Source organism: Ylistrum balloti, unplaced genomic scaffold (assembly GCF_031769215.1).
Source record: "Ylistrum balloti isolate Yb309-2 unplaced genomic scaffold, AGI_CSIRO_Ybal_v1 Utg370762, whole genome shotgun sequence".
Classification (NCBI taxonomy): Eukaryota; Metazoa; Mollusca; class Bivalvia; order Pectinida; family Pectinidae; genus Ylistrum; species Ylistrum balloti.
Genome location: NW_026782447.1, coordinates 56290 through 78005, shown reverse-complemented (window position 1 = coordinate 78005; position 21716 = coordinate 56290). Strand labels below are relative to the sequence as shown.

General features: G+C 37.8%; 1 protein-coding gene across 1 annotated transcript in view; it reads left to right on the top strand.

The window, feature by feature from the left end:
• LOC132558158 (probable serine carboxypeptidase CPVL) overlaps positions 1 to 21716 on the top strand; it is a 35027-nt gene that overhangs the window by 5414 nt on the left and 7897 nt on the right. The window contains exons 3-11 of the mRNA XM_060222691.1: positions 2770 to 2888; positions 5294 to 5408; positions 6007 to 6145; positions 8145 to 8211; positions 8381 to 8503; positions 14045 to 14176; positions 19689 to 19787; positions 20815 to 20991; positions 21292 to 21474. Coding sequence (XP_060078674.1) covers positions 2770 to 2888; positions 5294 to 5408; positions 6007 to 6145; positions 8145 to 8211; positions 8381 to 8503; positions 14045 to 14176; positions 19689 to 19787; positions 20815 to 20991; positions 21292 to 21474 — 1154 coding nt within the window. The remainder of the gene's footprint in view (positions 1 to 2769; positions 2889 to 5293; positions 5409 to 6006; positions 6146 to 8144; positions 8212 to 8380; positions 8504 to 14044; positions 14177 to 19688; positions 19788 to 20814; positions 20992 to 21291; positions 21475 to 21716) is intronic.

The following is a 21716-nucleotide window of genomic DNA, read 5'->3' as shown; positions in this document are numbered from 1 at the left end:
CTCTATGTACAACTGGGCTCCACCTGGTATAGTCCTCTCTCTATATACAACTGTGCTGGTAAAGTCCTCTTTCTATATATACAACTGGGCTTCACCTGGTATAGTCTTCTCTCTATATACAACTGCCCTGGTATAGTCCTCTCTCTATATATACAACTGAGCTGCACCTGGTATAGTCCTCTCTATATATACAACTAGCCTGGTATAGTCCTCTCTCTCTATACAACTGGGCTTCACCTGCTATATTCTTCTCTCTTTATACAACTGGCATGGTATAGTCCTCTCTCTTATATACAAGTTGGTTCCACCTTGTATAGTCCTCTCTCTATATATACAACTGGGCTTCATCTGCTATAGTCCTCTCTCTATGTACAACTGGGCTCCACCTGGTATACTCCTCTCTCTATTTACAATTGGGTTCCACCTGGTATAGTCCTCTCTCTATATACAACTGGGCTCCACCTGGTATAGTCCTCTCTCTATATACAACTGTGCTGGTATAGTCCTCTTTCTATATATACAACTGGGCTTTACCTGGTATAGTCTTCTCTCTATATACAATTGGCCTGGTATAGTCCTCTTTATATATACAACTGGCCTGGTATAATCCTGTCTATATATACAACTGGCCTGGTATAGTCCTCTATATATACAACTGGCCTGTATAGTCCTCTCTCTATATATAACTGGCCTGGTATAGTCCTCTTTATATAGACAACTGGGCTTCACCTGATATAGTCCTCTCTCTATATAAACAAATGGCCTGGTATCATCCTCTCTATATATACAACTGGTCTGGTATAGTCCTCTATATATACAAATGGTCTGGTATAGTCCTCTATATATACAACTGGTCTGGTATAGTCCTCTATATATACAACTGGCCTGGTATAGTCCTCTCTCTATGTACAACTGGCCTGGTATAGTCCTCTCTCTATATATACAACTGGCCTGGTATAGTCCTCTCTCTATATACAACTGGCCTGGTATAGTCCTCTCTCTATATATACAACTGGTCTGGTATAGTCCTCTATATATACAACTGGCCTGGTATAGTCCTCTCTCTATAAATACAACTGGCCTGGTATAGTCCTTTCTCTATATGCCAACAAGTATAACTTAGGCTAACTTTTGATCCTAATGTACAATATGTCAAGGAAGTCAACAGATTACCTCTGAGTCAAAGTGAATGTTGATTAATTACAGGACCCCAAGGGGTCAACAGATTACCTCTGAGTCAAAGTGAATGTTGACTAATTACAGAACCCAAAGGGGTCAACAGATTACCTGTGAGTCAAAATGAATGTCAACTCTTTTCAGGACCCCAAGGGGTCAACAGATTACCTCTGAGTCAAAGTGAATGTTGACTAATTGCAGGACCCCAAGGGGTCAGCAGATTACCTCTGAGTCAAAGTGAATGTTGACTAATTAAAGGTCCCCTAGGGGTCAACAGATTACCTCTGTGTCAAAGTGAATGTTGACTATTTACAGGACCCAAAGAGGTCAACAGATTTCCTCTGAGTCAAAATGAATGTTGACTAATTACAGAACCCAAAGGGGTCAACAGATTACCTGTGAGTCAAAATGAATGTCAACTCTTTTCAGGACCCCAAGGGGTCAACAGATTACCTCTGAGTCAAAGTGAATGTTGACTAATTAAAGGTCCCCTAGGGGTCAGCAGATTACCTCTGAGTCAAAGTGAATGTTGACTAATTGCAGGACCCCAAGGGGTTAACAGATTACCTTTGAGTCAAAGTGAATGTTGACTAATTACAGGACTTCAAGGGGTCAACAGATTACCTCTGAGTCAAAGTGAATGTTGACTAATTACCTCTGAAAGTGAATGTTGACTAATTACAGGACCCAAGGGGTCAACAGATTACCTCTGAGTCAAAGTGAATGTTGACTAATTACAGGACCCCAAGGGGTCAACAGATTACCTCTGAGTCAAAGTGAATGTTGACTAATTACAGGACCCCAAGGGGTCAACAGATTACCTCTGAGTCAAAGTGAATGTTGACTAATTACAGGACCCCAAGGGGTCAACAGATTACCTCTGAGTCAAAGTGAATGTTGATTAATTGCAGGACCCCAAGGGGTCATCAGATTACCTCTGTGTCAAAGTGAATGTTGACTAATTGCAGGACCCCAAGGGGTCAACAGATTACCTCTGAGTCAAAGTGAATGTTGATTAATTGCAGGACCCCAAGGGGTCATCAGATTACCTCTGAGTCAAAGTGAATGTTGACTAATTACAGGACCCCAAGGGGTCAACAGATTACCTCTGAGTCAAAGTAAATGTTGACTTATTACAGGACACTAGGGAACCACAGAGAATCGCTTTACAGCAAGTAAAAATGGACTAAATACATGATCACAGGGGCCAACAGATTACCTCAGATTCAAAATAAAGGTGGGATTATTACAGGCAAGTTGTGAATATAAGGTATCAAGATTAAGGTATCATACTTTTACATAGTTTTCCATCAGACAACAGGAAAATTTAGGGCATTACCATGTTGAAAGCTTTAAATACTTATCCTGGTGGACTAATTTAACTCTTTGTAAAGGAAGGGTGATAGTAGGCAAGCTCCACTGAGGTACATATACATGTCTATTTGGTTGTGTGATACAGCCCAGAAGCTAAGCCTTGTTGGTCTTCTGAAAGTACTTAAATATATCTATTTGGTTGTGTGATACAGCCCATAAGCTAAGCCTTGTTGGTCCTCTGAAAGTACTTAAATATATCTATTTGATTATGTGATACAGCCCAGAATTTAAGCATCGTTGGACCACTTGAAGGCACCAATCTGAAAAGCTATTCTGGATTTATCACTGTGAATAGAACAACAACCAGCAACATATTCTTCTGGTTCTTCCCTGCCCAGGTAAGTAAAAACAACATTAACAGGTATTTAAAAATAATATCACTTGTACACCTCTACAGGTAAGACAGCAAATTGTCACCTCTACAGGTAAGTCAGCAAATTGTCACCTCTACAGGTAAGTCAGCAAATTGTCACCTCTACAGGTAAGTCAGCAAATTGTCACCTCTACAGGTAAGTCAGCAAACTGTCACCTCTACAGGTAAGTAAGCAAACTGTCACCTCTACAGGTAAGTCAGCAAACTGTCACCTCTACAGGTAAGTCAGCAAACGGTCACCTCTACAGGTAAGTCAGCAAATTGTCACCTCTACAGGTAAGTCAGCAAATTGTCACCCCTACAGGTAAGTCAGCAAACTGTCACCTCTACAGGTAAGTCAGAAAACTGTTAAAAAACTGTCACATGTACAGGTAAGTAAGTTATAGGATGGCCCCCTGAATGCATGGATAAAAGATAATGTATTCTGTGTTAGATGGATGACAAACTAAACACCCCATTTTGAGGAATCCTTGAATGCCCCCATTGATGATAAATAATGTACTTTGTGTTATATAGGACAACCCCCCTATGTATAGCCCTTAGATTATAAATAATGTACTTTGTGTTATATAGGACAACCCCCCCCCCCCCCTGTATAGCCCTTAGATTATAAATAATGTACTTTGTGTTATATAGGACAACCCCCCACCCCCCTGTATAGCCCTTAGATTATAAATAATGTATTTTGTGTTATATAGGACAACTCCCCCCCTCTGTATAGCCCTTAGATTATAAATAATGTATTTTGTGTTATATAGGACAATCCCCCCCCCCCATGTATAGCCTTTAGATTATAAATAATGTACTTTGTGTTATATAGGACAACCCCAACCCCCCCCCTGTATAGCCCTTAGATTATAAATAATGTACTTTGTGTTATATAGGACAACCCCCCCTCCCCTATGTATAGCCCTTATATTATAAATAATGTACTTTGTGTTATATAGGACAACCCCCCACCCCCTTGTATAGCCTTTAGATTATAAATAATGTACTTTGTGTTATATAGGACAATCCCCCCATGTATAGCCTTTAGATTATAAATAATGTATTTTGTGTTATATAGGACAACCCCCCCTGTATAGCCCTTAGATTATAAATAATGTATTTTGTGTTATATAGGACAATCCCCCCCCCCAATGTATAGCCTTTAGATTATAAATAATGTACTTTGTGTTATATAGGACAACCCCCCCCCCTGTATAGCCCTTAGATTATAAATAATGTACTTTGTGTTATATAGGACACCCCCCCCCCATGTATAGCCCTTAGATTATAAATAATGTATTTTGTGTTATATAGGACAACCCCCCCCCTGTATAGCCCTTAGATTATAAATAATGTACTTTGTGTTATATAGGACAACCCCCCTCCCCTATGTATAGCCCTTATATTATAAATAATGTATTTTGTGTGATATAGGACAACCCCCCCCTATGTATAGCCCTTAGATTATAAATAATGTACTTTATTTTGCTTTATGTAGGATGCTCCCCTGTATGCCCCTTTGTTTTATTAGCCTACCATCATCAGTTCGTGGGCTATTCAAATTGCTCTGTGTCCTTTGTCCATTGTCCATCTGTGTGTCATCTGTCTGTCCATAAACAATTTTTGTTATAGCTATTTCTTGAGAAGTCCCACATGGATCTTTCTCAAATTACATATGTAGGATCCCCTTGGTCCCTAGACTGATAAAAAAAACAAAAATGGCTGACAGAAAGCCATCTTGGATTTTTTCAATGATGTTTGTTATTGCTATTTCTTGAAAAGAAAGTTATGGATCTCTATCAAATTTCATATGTAGGTTACCCCTGGTCTCTTGTTGTGCCCATCTAATTTTGGGACTGATCAGAAAAACAAAATGGTGGAAAGGCGGCTGTCTTTGATTTTGACTTTGAAAGTTTGTTATCACTATTTCTTGTGTAAAGTACTTCATGAATCCTTCTTAAATTTCATATGTAGGTTCCCCTTGGTCTCTAGCTGTGCCAGTCTGATTTTTGGTCTGATCAGAAATACAAAATGGCCGACAAACGTCCATCTTAAATTTTGCCTAGTAAAGATTGTTATTACTATTTCTGAAGAAGAGCTGAATGAATATCTTTTAAATTTCATACATATGTTCCCTTTGGTTTCTCATTGTGCTCATTTGCTTTTTGGACTAATCAGAAGAAACAAAATGGCTTCTAGGTGGCCATTTTAGATTTGGCAGGTAACGATAATGATTTATTTCCGCAAAGGCATGTTCAAATGTCTTATCATTAAGACCAAAAACAGAGAAAAGAAGGGAAAAGATCCAACTTTCAAAGAGCATATAAAGATAAAACAATGGTGGGCACCAAGATCCCTCTGGGATCTCTTGTTTTTATTTAGGAGGACCCCTTAAATGCCCCTGTGGTGATGTGGTTACAAGGAGGACCAGGTGGCTCATCCCTTTTCGGCCTGTTTGTGGAAAATGGACCCCTCATGGTCAACCAAAACCTCAAATGTAAGTTTGTAATTCAGAATTCCTTCAGTGTGGAATTGATAAATAGAGGCAAACAAATAATTCAGAATTCTTTCAGTGTGGAATTGATAAATAGAGGCAAACGAATAATTCAGAATTCCTTCAGTGTGGAATTGATAAATAGAACCAAATGGATACACTTGTTTTATACAGTATCACACACCAGTATATTGTCCTTAAAGAATAACATTACATTTGAATTTAGGACACTACAGTCATATGGTGTTGTTCATTCTGTTTCTTTATATGCTTTGTCATTTTAAGGTATAGGAGGGAGGGGCTAAAATGTCACCTATGTTTGTCCTTCTCATCATGTCATTTCAAGTCTTGGTTCAAATCATAAACATGTACAGAACCTCTCAAAATATTTGTGTGATACTTGCCCAATGATATAATAACATCCTAGTCCTAATCATACTTAGGTCAAGGTGAAAAGGTCAAAGGGCACATTTAATAACTTCTGTGAATTGGTTGATATTAATATGCTTGGTAGGCAGAGCATCCTTGACCTACTAACATCGCCAGGTCAGTGTAGGTTTGTGTTAATTTTTCTGTTAAGTTGTTGTATTTCATATTCCAGTGATGGAGAGGAACATAACTTGGAACAAGAAGTACTCCATGTTGTATGTGGACAATCCAGTAGGAACAGGTTTTAGTTTTACGAGCTCAGATGCTGGTTACGCCAAAAATGAATGGGATGTTGCTACCGACTTGTACAGGTAACTTGTTTATATCATGATACATAAAATAGGTCATGTTATCATTTCTCTGATGTATAAAATAGGTCATGTTATCATTTCTCTGATGTATAAAAAAGGTCATGTTATCATTTTCTGATGTATAAAACAGGTCGTGTTATCATTTCTCTGATGTATAAAACAGGTCATGTTATCATTTCTCTGATGTATGAAACAGGTGGTGTTATCATTTTTTCTGATGAATGAAATAGGTCATGTTATCATTTCTCTGATGTATGAAATAGGTCGTGTTATCATTTCTCTGATGTATAAAACAGGTTGTGTTATCATTTTTTCTGATGTATAAAACAGGTTGTGTTATCATTTCTCTGATGTATAAAATAGGTCATGTTATCATTTTTTATGATGTATAAAATAGGTCATGTTATCATTTCTCTGATGTATAAAATAGGTCATGTTATCATTTCTCTGATGTATAGAATAGGTCATGTTATCATTTCTCTGATGTATAAAATAGGTCATGTTATCATTTCTCTGATGTATAAAAAAGGTCATGTTATCATTTTCTGATGTATCAAACAGGTCATGTTATCATTTCTCTGATGTATAAAACAGGTCATGTTATCATTTCTTTGATGTATAAAACAGGTCATGTTATCATTTCTCTGATGTATGAAACAGGTTGTGTTATAATTTTTTCTGATGTATGAAATAGGTCATGTTATCATTTCTCTGATGTATGAAATAGGTTGTGTTATCATTTCTCTGATGTATAAAACAGGTCGTGTTATCATTTCTCTGATGTATAAAATAGGTCATGTTATTTCTCTGATGTATCAAACAGGTCATGTTATCATTTCTCTGATGTATGAAATAGGTCGTGTTATCATTTCTCTGATGTATAAAACAGGTCATGTTATCATTTCTCTGATGTATAAAATAGGTCATGTTATCATTTCTCTGATGTATGAAACAGGTCGTGTTATCATTTCTCTGATGTATGAAACAGGTCGTGTTATCATTTCTCTGATGTATAGAATAGGTCATGTTGTCATTTCTCTGATGTATAGAATAGGTCATGTTATCATTTCTCTGATGTATAAAATAGGTCATGTTATCATTTCTCTGATGTTTAAAAAAGGTCATGTTATCATTTTCTGATGTATCAAACAGGTCATGTTATCATTTCTCTGATGTATAAAACAGGTCATGTTATCATTTCTTTGATGTATAAAACAGGTCATGTTATCATTTCTCTGATGTATGAAACAGGTTGTGTTATAATTTTTTCTGATGTATGAAATAGGTCATGTTATCATTTCTCTGATGTATGAAATAGGTTGTGTTATCATTTCTCTGATGTATAAAACAGGTCGTGTTATCATTTCTCTGATGTATAAAATAGGTCATGTTATCATTTCTCTGATGTATGAAACAGGTCATGTTATCATTTCTCTGATGTATGAAATAGGTCGTGTTATCATTTCTCTGATGTATGAAACAGGTCATGTTATCATTTCTCTGATGTATAAAATAGGTCATGTTATCATTTCTCTGATGTATGAAACAGGTCGTGTTATCATTTCTCTGATGTATGAAACAGGTCGTGTTATCATTTCTCTGATGTATGAAACAGGTCGTGTTATCATTTCTCTGATGTATGAAACAGGTCGTGTTATCATTTCTCTGATGTATGAAACAGGTCATGTTATCATTTCTCTGATGTATGAAACAGGTCGTGTTATCATTTTTCTGATGTATGAAACAGGTCGTGTTATCAGTTCTCTGATGTATGAAATAGGTCATGTTATCATTCCTCTGATGTATAAAATAGGTCATGTTATCATTCCTCTGATGTATAAAATAGGTCATGTTATCATTTCTCTGATGTATAAAACTGGTCGTGTTATCAGTTCTCTGATGTATGAAATAGACCATGTCTAATACGTTTTTTTTTATGTACGGTTAAAGTAATTTCCAGTGGCCAATAAGTGAGGCATTGAATTTTTGTTTGTTCCAGTTTTCTGCTGCAGTTTTTCAAGGTTTACTATCAGTATCAGAAGAATGACTTTTATGCTACAGGAGAGGTATTTTTCCAATAGAATCAATAATGCCTTACTATATAACTACTTATTGTTGATGGTGTCTACATTTTCATGTAGACCACCAAGCTATTGTGATTTTTCCTGGTAGTCGACTTTGTACTTTGAATGTAGATAAAAAATTGACTATTAATTGTTTTTTGTTTGTTTACAGTCTTATGCTGGTAAATATGTTCCTGCTATTTCCTATAAAATACACATATCAAACCCTACAGCAAACCTCCGGATCAACTTTAAGGGAATGGCTATTGGTGATGGTTTATGTGATCCAGAATCGGTAAATTTCTCATGATCTTCAATTGTAACTTTCTCTTCACACCTATCTTTCTGTGTGTGACAACATGTTAAGATGTTTGTGTAATCACACCTATCTATCTGTGTGTGACAACATGTTAAGGTGTTTGTGTAATCACACCTATCTTTCTGTGTGTGACAACATGTTAAGATGTTTGTGTTATCACACCTATCTATCTGTGTGTGACAACATGTAAGATGTTTGTGTAATCACACCTATCTATCTGTGTTTGACAACATGTAAGATGTTTGTGTAACCTCACCTATCTATCTGTGTGTGACAACATGTAAGATGTATGTGTAATCACACCTATCTTTCTGTGTGTGACAACATGTTAAGATGTTTGTGTAATTACACCTATCTTTCTGTGGGTGACAACATGTTAAGATGTTTGTGTAATCACACCTATCTTTCTGTGTGTGACAACATGTAAGATGTTTGTGTAATCACACCTATCTTTCTGTGTGTGACAACACATGTTAAGATGTTTGTGTAATCACACCTATTTTTCTGTGTGTGATAACATGTTAAGGTGTTTGTATAATCACACCTATCTTTCTGTGTGTGACAACATGTTAAGTTGTTTGTGTAATCACACCTATCTTTCTGTGTGTGACAACACATGTTAAGATGTTTGTGTAATCACACCTATCTATCTGTGTGTGACAACATGTAAGATGTTTGTGTAACCTCACCTATCTATCTGTGTGTGACAACATCTAAGATGTATGTGTAATCACACCTATCTTTCTGTGTGTGACAACATGTAAGATGTTTATGTAATCACACCTATTTATCTGTGTGTGACAACATGTAAGATGTTTGTGTAACCTCACCTATCTATCTGTGTGTGACAACATGTAAGATGTATGTGTAATCACACCTATCTTTCTGTGTGTGGCAACATGTTAAGATGTTTGTGTAATCACACCTATCTTTCTGTGTGTGACAACATGTTAAGATGTTTGTGTAATCACACCAATCTATCTGTGTGTGACAACATGTAAGATGTTTGTGTAATTACACCTATCTTTCTGAGTGTGACAACATGTTAAGATGTTTGTGTAATCACACCTATCTTTCTGTGTGTGACAACATGTAAGATGTTTGTGTAATCACACCTATCTTTCTGTGTGTGACAACACATGTTAAGATGTTTGTGTAATCACACCTATCTTTCTGTGTGTGACAACATGTTAAGATGTTTGTGTAATCACACCTATCTTTCTGTGTGTGACAACACATGTTAAGATGTTTGTGTAATCACACCTATCTTTCTGTGTGTGACAACACATGTTAAGATGTTTGTGTAATCACACCTATCTATCTGTGTGTGACAACATGTAAGGTGTTTGTGTAATCACACCTATTTTTTTGTGTGTGACAACATGTAAGATGTTTGTGTAATTACACCTATCTTTCTGTGTGTGACAACATGTTAAGATGTTTGTGTAATCACACCTATCTTTCTGTGTGTGACAACACAGTTTAAGATGTTTGTGTAATCACACCTATTTTTTTGTGTGTGATAACACATTTTAAGATGTTTGTGTAATCACACCTATCTATCTGTGTGTGACAACACAGGTAAAGATGTTTGTGTAATCACACCTATCTTTCTGTGTGACAACTCATGTTAAGATGTATGTGTAATCACACCTATCTTTCTGTGTGTGACAACACATGTTAAGATGTTTGTGTAGTCACACCTATCTTTCTGTGTGTAACAACATGTTAAGATGTTTGTGTAATCACACCTATCTATCTGTGTGTGACAACATGTAAGATGTTTGTGTAATTACACCTATCTTTCTGTGTGTGACAACATGTTAAGATGTTTGTGTAATCACACCTATCTATCTGTGTGTTACAACATGTAAGGTGTTTGTGTAATCACACTTATTTTTTTGTGTGTGACAACACATGTTAAGATGTTTGTGTAATCACACCTATCTTTTTGTGTTTGACAACATGTTAAGTTGTTTGTGTAATCACACCTATCTTTCTGTATGTGACAACACATGTTAAGATGTTTGTGTAATCACACCTAGCTTTCTGTGTGTGACAACATGTTAAGATGTTTGTGTAATCACACCTATCTTTCTGTGTGTGACAACACATGTTAACATGTTTGTGTAATCACACTTCTGTGTGTGACAACATGTTAAGATGTTTGTGTAATCACACCTATCTTTCTGTGTGTGACAACATGTTAAGATGTTTGTGTTATCACACCTATCTATCTGTGTGTGACAACATGTAAGATGTTTGTGTAGTCACACCTATCTTTCTGTGTGTGACAACATGTTAAGATGTTTGTGTAATCACACCTATCTATCTGTGTGTGACAACATGTTAAGATGTTTGTGTAATCACACCTATCTTTCTGTGTGTGACAACACATGTTAAGATGTTTGTGTAATCACACCTATCTATCTGTGTGTTACAACATGTAAGGTGTTTGTGTAATCACACTCATTTTTTTGTGTGTGACAACACACGTTAAGATGTTTGTATAATCACACCTATCTTTCTGTGTGTGACAACACATGTTAAGATGTTTGTGTAATCACACCTATCTTTCTGTGTGTGACAACACATGTTAAGATGTTTGTGTAATCACACCTATCTTTCTGTGTGTGACAACACATGTTAAGATGTTTGTGTAATCACACCTATCTTTCTGTGTGTGACAACACAGGTTAAGATGTTTGTGTAATCACACCTATCTTCCTGTGTGTGACAACATGTTAAGATGTTTGTGTTATCACACCTATCTTTCTGTGTGTGACAACACATGTTAAGATGTTTGTGTAACCACACCTATCTTTCTGTGTGTGACAACATGTTAAGATGTTTGTGTAATCACACCTATCTTTCTGTGTGTGACAACATGTAAGATGTTTGTGTAATCACACCTATCTTTCTGTGTGTGACAACATGTTAAGATGTTTGTGTAATCACACCTATCTATCTGTGTGTGACAACATGTTAAGATGTTTGTGTAATCACACCTATCTTTCATTGTGTGACAACACATGTTAAGATGTTTGTGTAATCACACCTATCTTTCTGTGTGTGACAACACATGTTAAGATGTTTGTGTAATCACACCTATCTATCTGTGTGTTACAACATGTAAGGTGTTTGTGTAATCACACTCATTTTTTTGTGTGTGACAACACACGTTAAGATGTTTGTGTAATCACACCTATCTTTCTGTATGTGACAACACATGTTAAGATGTTTGTGTAATCACACCTAGCTTTCTGTGTGTGACAACATGTTAAGATGTTTGTGTAATCACACCTATCTTTCTGTGTGTGACAACACATGTTAAGATGTTTGTGTAATCACACCTAGCTTTCTGTGTGTGACAACATGTTAAGATGTTTGTGTAATCACACCTATCTTTCTGTGTGTGACAACACATGTTAAGATGTTTGTGTAATCACACCTATCTTTCTGTGTGTGACAACACATGTTAAGATGTTTGTGTTATCACACCTATCTTTCTGTGTGTGACAACACATGTTAAGATGTTTGTGTAATCACACCTATCTTTCTGTGTGTGACAACATGTTAAGATGTTTGTGTAATCACACCTATCTTTCTGTGTGTGACAACACATGTTAAGATGTTTGTGTAATCACACCTATCTTTCTGTGTGTGACAACACATGTTAAGATGTTTGTGTAATCACACCTATCTTTCTGTGTGTGACAACACATGTTAAGATGTTTGTGTAATCACACCTATCTTTCTGTGTGTGACAACATGTTAAGATGTTTGTGTAATCACACCTATCTTTCTGTGTGTGACAACATGTTAAGATGTTTGTGTTATCACACCTATCTATCTGTGTGTGACAACATGTAAGATGTTTGTGTAATCACACCTATCTTTCTGTGTGTGACAACATGTTAAGATGTTTGTGTAATCACACCTATCTATCTGTGTGTGACAACATGTTAAGATGTTTGTGTAATCACACCTATCTTTCATTGTGTGACAACACATGTTAAGATGTTTGTGTAATCACACCTATCTTTCTGTGTGTGACAACATGTTAAGATGTTTGTGTAATCACACCTATCTTTCTGTGTGTGACAACACAGTTTAAGATGTTTGTGTAATCATTCCTATCTTTCTGTGTGTGACAACATGTTAAGATGTTTGTGTAATCATTCCTATCTTTCTGTGTGTGACAACATGATAAGTTGTATGTGTAATTACACCTAGCTTTGTGAGACAGTGTATATAAACACACATAGCTTTTTAGCTCTCCTGGTCTGAAGGGCCCCAATGACCTGAGAGACAGGGCCTGAAAGGGGAAATTTTGCAAGTGCATTAAACTCTACTCTTGTAGGAATGATTGGATTTTTTCAAAATTTGGTTAAGTGGAATTAATTTGGAATTTGGATCTCAGGGCCTTGGGATAGGAGAGGCAGGGCCCTATCGTTGAAACAGAACAAATCATTTGAAGTGCTACTCCTCCTAAAGCAGTGAATTGATTTGCCTAAATTTGGTCAGAAGCATGCTTTGGTAAAAGGGGAATCAGTTTTAAATAAATGTTGGGTCTCATCCATCTGGGATTGGAGGGGTGGTGCCTAATATGAGAAATGAGCAAATTCTTTGAATTCCTTCTTCCTCTGTAGGAATGTCAAGATTTTGTCCCATTTGGTCTGAAGCATCCTTGAGTAACAGAAAATCAATTTTGTATAAACTGTGGGTCTTTGTCCCCGGGGCAGCAGGAGGGCCTTCACACAAAAAAGGAAACATAGCAAATTCATATAAATTATTTATGTGTATCAAGAATTATTGAAATTTGTCCTTATTTGGCCTTCTAGAGTGAAATGGAATCAATTCTATGTCAACTTTGAGTCTCGGCTCCTTAGATGGAAGGGGCAGACAAGACAACCGGGGAAATACAGCAAATTGGTTAATATTGCTTGTTATTCTGTAGGAATGATAAGATTTTGCCCTAATTTGGTCTGCAGCCTCCATGGGTGTGTGGAACTTATTTTCATATAAACAATGGAGTAGAGGGGTGGGCCAAATAGGAGAAATAGATGGAAATCTTTCATATGCTTTCTTTTCAGTTTTGATGAAGCAATTTCGTCAATACAGGCCCTATGGACCTCTTGTTTATGGTTGAGATTTTAAGGGATTTACCAAAACTTGTCATATGAGCTTTTTCTCCATTTCATTGCTTTCCTTATCTATTCCATCATTAAAATATCAGAAACTATATATTAAAATATATATATGAATATATGTATAAAATATAGAGCTACCAATATAATAGCCTTTACTGTGTTATAATTAAGTGATTGGAAGATATACTGTATAAGTGTTAGAATTAACTGAAAATTCTAAGAATCAGCATATTATATTTAGTTATAAGTTGTTTGGTAAACAAGTTATCAAATGATCATTCAGAATGTAGGTATAAGAATAAGTGAATACATTTTATAAATGAAAAAAAACTCGAGCATGAAAGGAAGTTTTTACCCTTAATAGATGATGAATCAGTACGCAGACTTCATGTTCAATATTGGTATGTTAGACGAGAAACAGAGAGACTACTTCGCAGGAGAAACTGAGAAAGCTGTAGAGATGATCAAGAATAGACAGTTCAGGGAAGCATTTCAGGTAATCACTGTCTGAAGTCAGGACATACAACACCTTAATTACAATTATGTTGTTTTCAAGGAACAATTCACTGGTACTTTTGTTATCAATGTATTTCTTAAGTACTTATGATAGTGATATAGATATAATGTCAGATGGGAATAGCCTCAACTAAAAACCAGATCGCAATGTCAGGTAGGTAGAGGTGGTGACCATATCTGAATGTCAGATCAGGTGAGGTGTTGACCACATCCAAATGTCAGATCAGGTGAGGTGGTGACCATATCTGAATGTCAGATCAGGTGAGGTGGTGACCATATCTGAATGTCAGATCAGGTGAGGTGGTGACCATATCTGAATGTCAGGGAGGGTGAGGTTGTGACCATATCTGAATGTCAGATCAGGTGAGGTGGTGACCACATCCGAATGTCAGATCAGGTGAGGTGGTGACCATATCTGAATGTCAGATAGGGTGAGGTGGTGACCACATCCGAATGTCAGATCAGGTGAGGTGGTGACCACATCCGAATGTCAGATCAGGTGAGGTGGTGACCATATCCAAATGTCAGATCAGGTGAGGTGGTGACCATATCTGAATGTCAGATCAGGTGAGATGGTGACCACATCCGAATGTCAGATCAGGTGAGGTGGTCACCACATCCGAATGTCAGATCAGGTGAGGTGGTGACCACATCCAAATGTCAGATCAGGTGAGGTGGTGACCACATCCGAATGTCAGATCAGGTGAGGTGGTGACCACATCTGAATGTCCGATCAGGTGAGGTGGTGACCACATCCAAATGTCAGATCAGGTGAGGTGGTGACCACATCCAAATGTCAGATCAGGTGAGGTGGTGACCACATCTGAATGTCAGATATGGTTAGGTGGTGACCACTTCCGAATGTCAGATCAGGTGAGGTGGTCACCACATCCGAATGTCAGATCAGGTGAGGTGGTGACCATATCTGAATGTCAGATCAGGTGAGGTGGTGACCACATCCGAATGTCAGATCAGGTGAGGTGGTGACCATATCTGAATGTCAGATCAGGTGAGGTGGTGACCACATCCGAATGTCAGATCAGGTGAGGTGGTGACCATATCTGAATGTCAGATCAGGTGAGGTGGTGACCATATCTGAATGTCAGATCAGGTGAGGTGGTGACCATATCTGAATGTCAGATCAGGTGAGGTGGTTACCATATCTGAATGTCAGATAGGGTGAGGTGGTGACCATATCTGAATGTCAGATCAGGTGAGGTGGTGACCATATCTGAATGTCAGGTAGGGTGAGGTTGAGACCATATCTGAATGTAAGATCAGGTGAGGTGGTGACCACATCTGAATATCAGATCAGGTGAGGTGGTGACCATATCTGAATGTCAGATAGGGTGAGGTGGTGATCTTATCTGAATGTTAGATTTTAGGTGGTGATATCTGAAAAACCAGATGGGGAGACCCACTGTTTAGATGGGGAGAGACATTGTTTAGATGGGGAGAGACAATGTTTAGATGGGGAGAGACATTGTTTAGATGGGGAGATACACTGTTTAGATGGGGAGACACACAATGTTTAGATGGGGATAGATACATTGTTTAGATTGGGAGAGACATTGTTTAGATGGAAAGATACATTGTTTAGATGGGGAGAGACATTGTTTAGATGGAGAGAGACATTGTTTAGATGGGGAGAGACACTGTTTAGATGGGGAGAGACATTGTTTAGATGGGGAGATACACTGTTTAGATGGGGAGATACACTGTTTAGATGGGGAGATATTGGGAGAGACATTATTTAGATGGGGAGAGACATTGTTTAGATGGTAAGATACATCGTTTAGATGGGGTGATACACTGTTTAGATGGGGAGAGACATTGTTTAGATGGGGAGAGAGACATTGTTTAGATGGGGAGAGACACTGTTTAGATGGGGAGAGACACTGTTTAGATGGGGAGAGACATTGTTTAGATGGGGAGATACACTGTTTAGATGGGGAGAGATACATTGTTTAGATGGGGAGAGACATTGTTTAGATGGGGAGATACATTGTTTAGATGGGGAGAGACATTGTTTAGATGGGGAGATATTGGGAGAGACATTGTTTAGATGGGGAGAGACATTGTTTAGATGGGGAGATACACTGTTTAGATGGGGAGACACACTGTTTAGATGGGGATAGATACATTGTTTAGATGGGGAGATAAACTGAGATGGGGAGAGACATTGTTTAGATGGGGAGAGACACTTGTTTAGATGGGGAGAGATTGGGAGAGACATATGTTTAGTTCGGGAGATAGTTTAGATTGGGAGATACACTGTTTAGATGGGGTGATACACTGTTTAGATGGGGAGAGACATTGTTTAGATGGGGAGAGATGTTGTTTAGTTGTGGAGAGACATTGTTTAGATGAGGAGAGACATTATATAGATAGGGAGATATACTGTTTAGATAGGGAGATACACTGTTTAGATGGGGAGAGACATTGTTTAGATGGGGAGAGACATTGTTTAGATGGGGAGAGACATTGTTTAGATGGGGAGATACATTGTTTAGATGGGGAGAGACATTGTTTAGATGGGGATAGATACATTGTTTAGATGGGAAGAGACATTGTTTAGATAGGGATAGATACATTGTTTAGATGGGGAGAGACATTGTTTAGATGGGGATAGATACATTGTTTAGATGGGAAGAGACATTGTTTAGATAGGGATAGATACATTGTTTGGATTGGGAGACATTGTTTAGATGGGAAGAGACATTGTTTAGATGGGGATAGATACATTGTTTAGATGGGGAGATACACTGTTTAGATGGGGAGATGCACTGTTTAGATGGGGAGATACACTGTTTAGATGGGGAGAGACATTGTTTAGATGGGGATAGATACATTGTTTAGATTGGGAGAGACATTGTTTAGATGGTAAGATACATTGTTTAGATTGGGAGAGACATTGTTTAGATGGTAAGATACATTGTTTAGATGGGGAGAGACATTGTTTAGATGGGGAGAGACACTGTTTAAATGGGGAGATACACTGTTTAGATGGGGAGAGACATTGTTTAGATGGGGAGAGACATTGTTTAGATGGGGAGATATTGGGAGATACACTGTTTAGATGGGGAGATACACTGTTTAGATGGGGAGATACACTGTTTAGATTGGGAGATACACTGTTTAGATGGGAGATACACTGTTTAGATGGGGAGATACACTGTTTAGATGGGGAGATACACTGTTTAGATGGGGAGATACACTGTTTAGATGGGGAGAGACATTGTTTAGATGGGGTGAGATGTTGTTTAGATTGGGAGATACACTGTTTAGATGGGGAGATACACTGTTTAGATGGGGAGAGACATTGTTTAGATGGGGAGAGACATTGTTTAGATGGGGAGATACACTGTTTAGATTGGGAGAGACATTGTTTAGGTGGGGAGAGATGTTGTTTATATTGGGAGATACACTGTTTAGATGGGGAGAGACACTGTTTAGATGGGGAGACACACTGTTTAGATGGGGAGAGACATTGTTTAGATGGGAAGAGACATTGTTTTGATAGGCAGACACTGTTGAGGTGGGGAGAGACACTGTTTAGATGGGGAGATACACTGTTTAGATGGGGAGAGATACATTGTTTAGATTGGGCGAGACATTGTTTAGATGTTAAGATACATTTTTTAGATGGGGATAGACATTGTTTAGATGGGGAGAGACATTGTTTAGATGGGGAGAGACATTGTTTAGATGGGGAGAGACATTGTTTAGATGGGGAGATATTGGGAGAGATATTGTTTAGATGGGGAGATACACTGTTTAGATGGGGAGACACACAATGTTTAGATGGAAAGATACATTGTTTAGATTGGGAGATATTGGGAGAGACATTATTTAGATGGGGAGAGACATTGTTTAGATGGGGGAGAGACACTGTTTAGATGGGGAGAGTTTAGATTGGGAGATAGATGGGGATTGTTTAGATGGGGAGAGACACTGTTTAGATGGGGAGAGACATTGTTTAGATGGGGATGAGATACATTGTTTAGTTGTGAGAGAGACACTGTTTAGATGGGGAGATACACTGTTTAGATGGGGAGATACACTGTTTAGATGGGGAGATACACTGTTTAGATGGGGAGACACACTGTTTAGATGGGGAGAGACATTGTTTAGATGGGGAGAGACATTGTTTAGATGGGGAGAGACATTGTTTAGATGGGGAGATACACTGTTTAGATGGGGAGACACACTGTTTAGATGGGGAGATACACTGTTTAGATGGGGAGATACACTGTTTAGATGGGGAGATACACTGTTTAGATGGGGAGATACACTGTTTAGATGGGGAGAGACATTGTTTAGATGGGGATAGATACACTGTTTAGATGAGGAGATGCACTGTTTAGATGGGGAGAGACACTGTTTAGATGGGGAGAGACATTGTTTAGATAGGGAGAGACTGTTGAGATGGGGAGAGACACTGTTTAGATGGGGAGATACACTGTTTAGATGGGGAGAGACATTGTTTAGATGTTAAGATACATTTTTTAGATGGGGAGAGACAATGTTTAGATGGGGAGAGACATTGTTTAGATGGTAAGATACATTTTTTAGATGGGGATAGACATTGTTTAGATGGGGAGATATTGGGAGATACACTATTTAGATGGGGAGACACACTGTTTAGATGGAAAGATACATTGTTTAGATTGGGAGAGACTGTTGAGATGGAGAGAGACACTGTTTAGATGGGGAGATACACTGTTTAGATGGGGAGATGCACTGTTTAGATGGGGAGATACACTGTTTAGATGGGGAGATACACTGTTTAGATGGGGAGAGACACTGTTTAGATGGGGAGAGACACTGTTTAGATGGGGAGACACACTGTTTAGATGGGGAGATACACTGTTTAGATGGGGAGAGACACTGTTTTGATAGGGAGACACTGTTGAGATGGGGAGAGACACTGTTTAGATGGGGAGATACACTGTTTAGATGGGGAGAGATTGGGAGATGCACTGTTTAGATGGGGAGACACACTGTTTAGATGGAGAGACACACTATTTAGATGGGGAGACACACTGTTTAGATGGGGAGATACACTGTTTAGATGGGGAGATACACTGTTTAGATGGGGAGATACACAGTTTAGATGGGGAGATACACTGTTTAGATGCGGAGATACACTGTTTAGATGGGGAGATACACTGTTTAGATTCGGAGAGACACTGTTTAGATGGGGAGATATACTGTTTAGATGTTTAGATACACTGTTTAGATGGGGAGATACACTGTTTAGATGTTTAGATACACTGTTTAGATGGGGAGATACACTGTTTAGATGGGGAGAGATTGGGAGAGGCATACATCTTAATTTGATTGGAATTTGAAATTTACTTTTGAAAGTTGTAAATCTTTTCAAAAATTAAAAAAAAATGTTTAAGTTAACCTATACAGAATTAGACTGATGTATTAATGAGAAACTTACTCGTTTGATTATGTCTACTTTGATACTTTTGATTTTACAGATATTTGACTTATTGTTAAATGGAGACCTGACACCATACAAACCCTACTTTTACAATGTAACACAGACAAACAACTACTATAATTTCCTGTTGACTGAGGTAAGGATAACACTCTGTCAGATAAATGTTTTATTTCCTGGTAACCTTTAGACTCTGACTGTGAGATTAAATGTTTTATTTCCTGGTAACCTTTAGACTCTGGCTGTGAGATTAAATGTTTTATTTCCTGGTAACCTTTAGACTCTGACTGTGAGATTAAATGTTTTATTTCCTGGTAACCTTTAGACTCTGGCTGTGAGATTAAATGTTTTATTTCCTGGTAACCTGAGATTAAATGTTTTATTTCCTGGTAACCTTTAGACTCTGGCTGTGAGATTAAATGTTTTATTTCCTGGTAACCTTTAGACTCTGACTGTCAGATATATAATATATTCATTTGAATGATAATTTTAATGTCCCTACACTTTCCTACAGTGATATATTGTTCTTACATTTCTATATATAATGAAACCACTTGATACTATATGATGACAATGGATGCTCACAGATTTATACAAGCAAACAAGATCACATGACTAGAGTTAACCCAGAGGTAACAACATATTTCTACTTTCACTTTCAATTCCATTTCTAAGACCTAACATTAAATATGAAGGCAGAGTATTAGATTCTTGTGTCACAATATTAACTTTGGTTTAAATGTTATATCAGTTATCACATAATCTGCCTGTTATCCAGTAGGTATATTTTTGCATACATCACTTGGTGTGATATACCACTGAGGGTTTTTCATTGGCTGTGCCAGTTAGAAATGGATGACATGTCATAATTTGGACAATGATATTGTGTCATTATTACACATTGGAAACAAATACAGATTCTGTCCTTCAAACCCATATCCCTGATACAGTACTTGTTCTAAATGTACATGAGTTAGGACCTTAGCATCACTAAATCTAAGTTTGTATTCACTTCATGTTTTTAGTTCAGTTTATAAGGTCACATATTCAATAATCCTTCTTAAAAGATTTGGATGTTGGTAAAATGTATTTTACACATATTTACAGGTGGAAATTCTACTTTGATAATTTTTGTCTTAATATTTTTGACTATTTTTCTGTGGTAGGAGCCAGCAGACTTTAATTATTATGGAGATTTCCTGGCCAAACCAGAGGTGCGAAAGGCGATACATGTTGGTAACCTGACCTACAATGATGGAAAAGCAGTCGAGATGCACCTAATCAATGATGTGATGGACACGGTCAAATATTGGGTGGAAGTTATCTTAAAAAATAACTACAAGGTACTGACCATTTTAGTCTGTTAACTTTTAACAAGGTGATGACCTGTACTGGTCAGTCCTATCTACCTTGAAGTGATGACCTGTACTGGTCAGTCCTATCTACCTTGAAGTGATGACCTGTACTGGTCAGTCCTATCTACCTTGAAGAGATGACCTGTACTGGTCAGTCCTATCTACCTTGAAGAGATGACCTGTACTGGTCAGTCCTATCTATCTTAAAGTAATGACCCTTGGTGGTCAGTCATGATCAGTTATCAGTAATAGGGAATTCTAATAAAGGTCACATATTTTTATTTGAAGGTGATGTTCTATAATGGACAGTTGGATATCATTGTTGCTGTTCCACTGACTGAAGCCTTCCTCATGAGCACTGATTGGCCTGGACAGCAGAAATACAAAGAGGAAGAACGCCTGATCTGGAAAGTGAATCCTTCAGACCAGGAGGTGGCGGGATACGTCAGAGTCGTGGAGAACTTACAACAGGTAGGTCAGTTTGTACAGGAGGAAAAGTAGAGGATGATGTGGGGAACTTCAACCACATGATGTGGGGAACTTCAACCAGGTATGTCAATTTGTACAGGAGGAAAAGTAGAGGATGATGTGGGGAGCTTCAACCACATGATGTGGGGAACTACAACCAGGTATGTCAATTTGTACAGGAGGAAAAGTAGAGGATGATGTGGGGAACTTCAACCACATGATGTAAGGAACTTCAACCACATGAT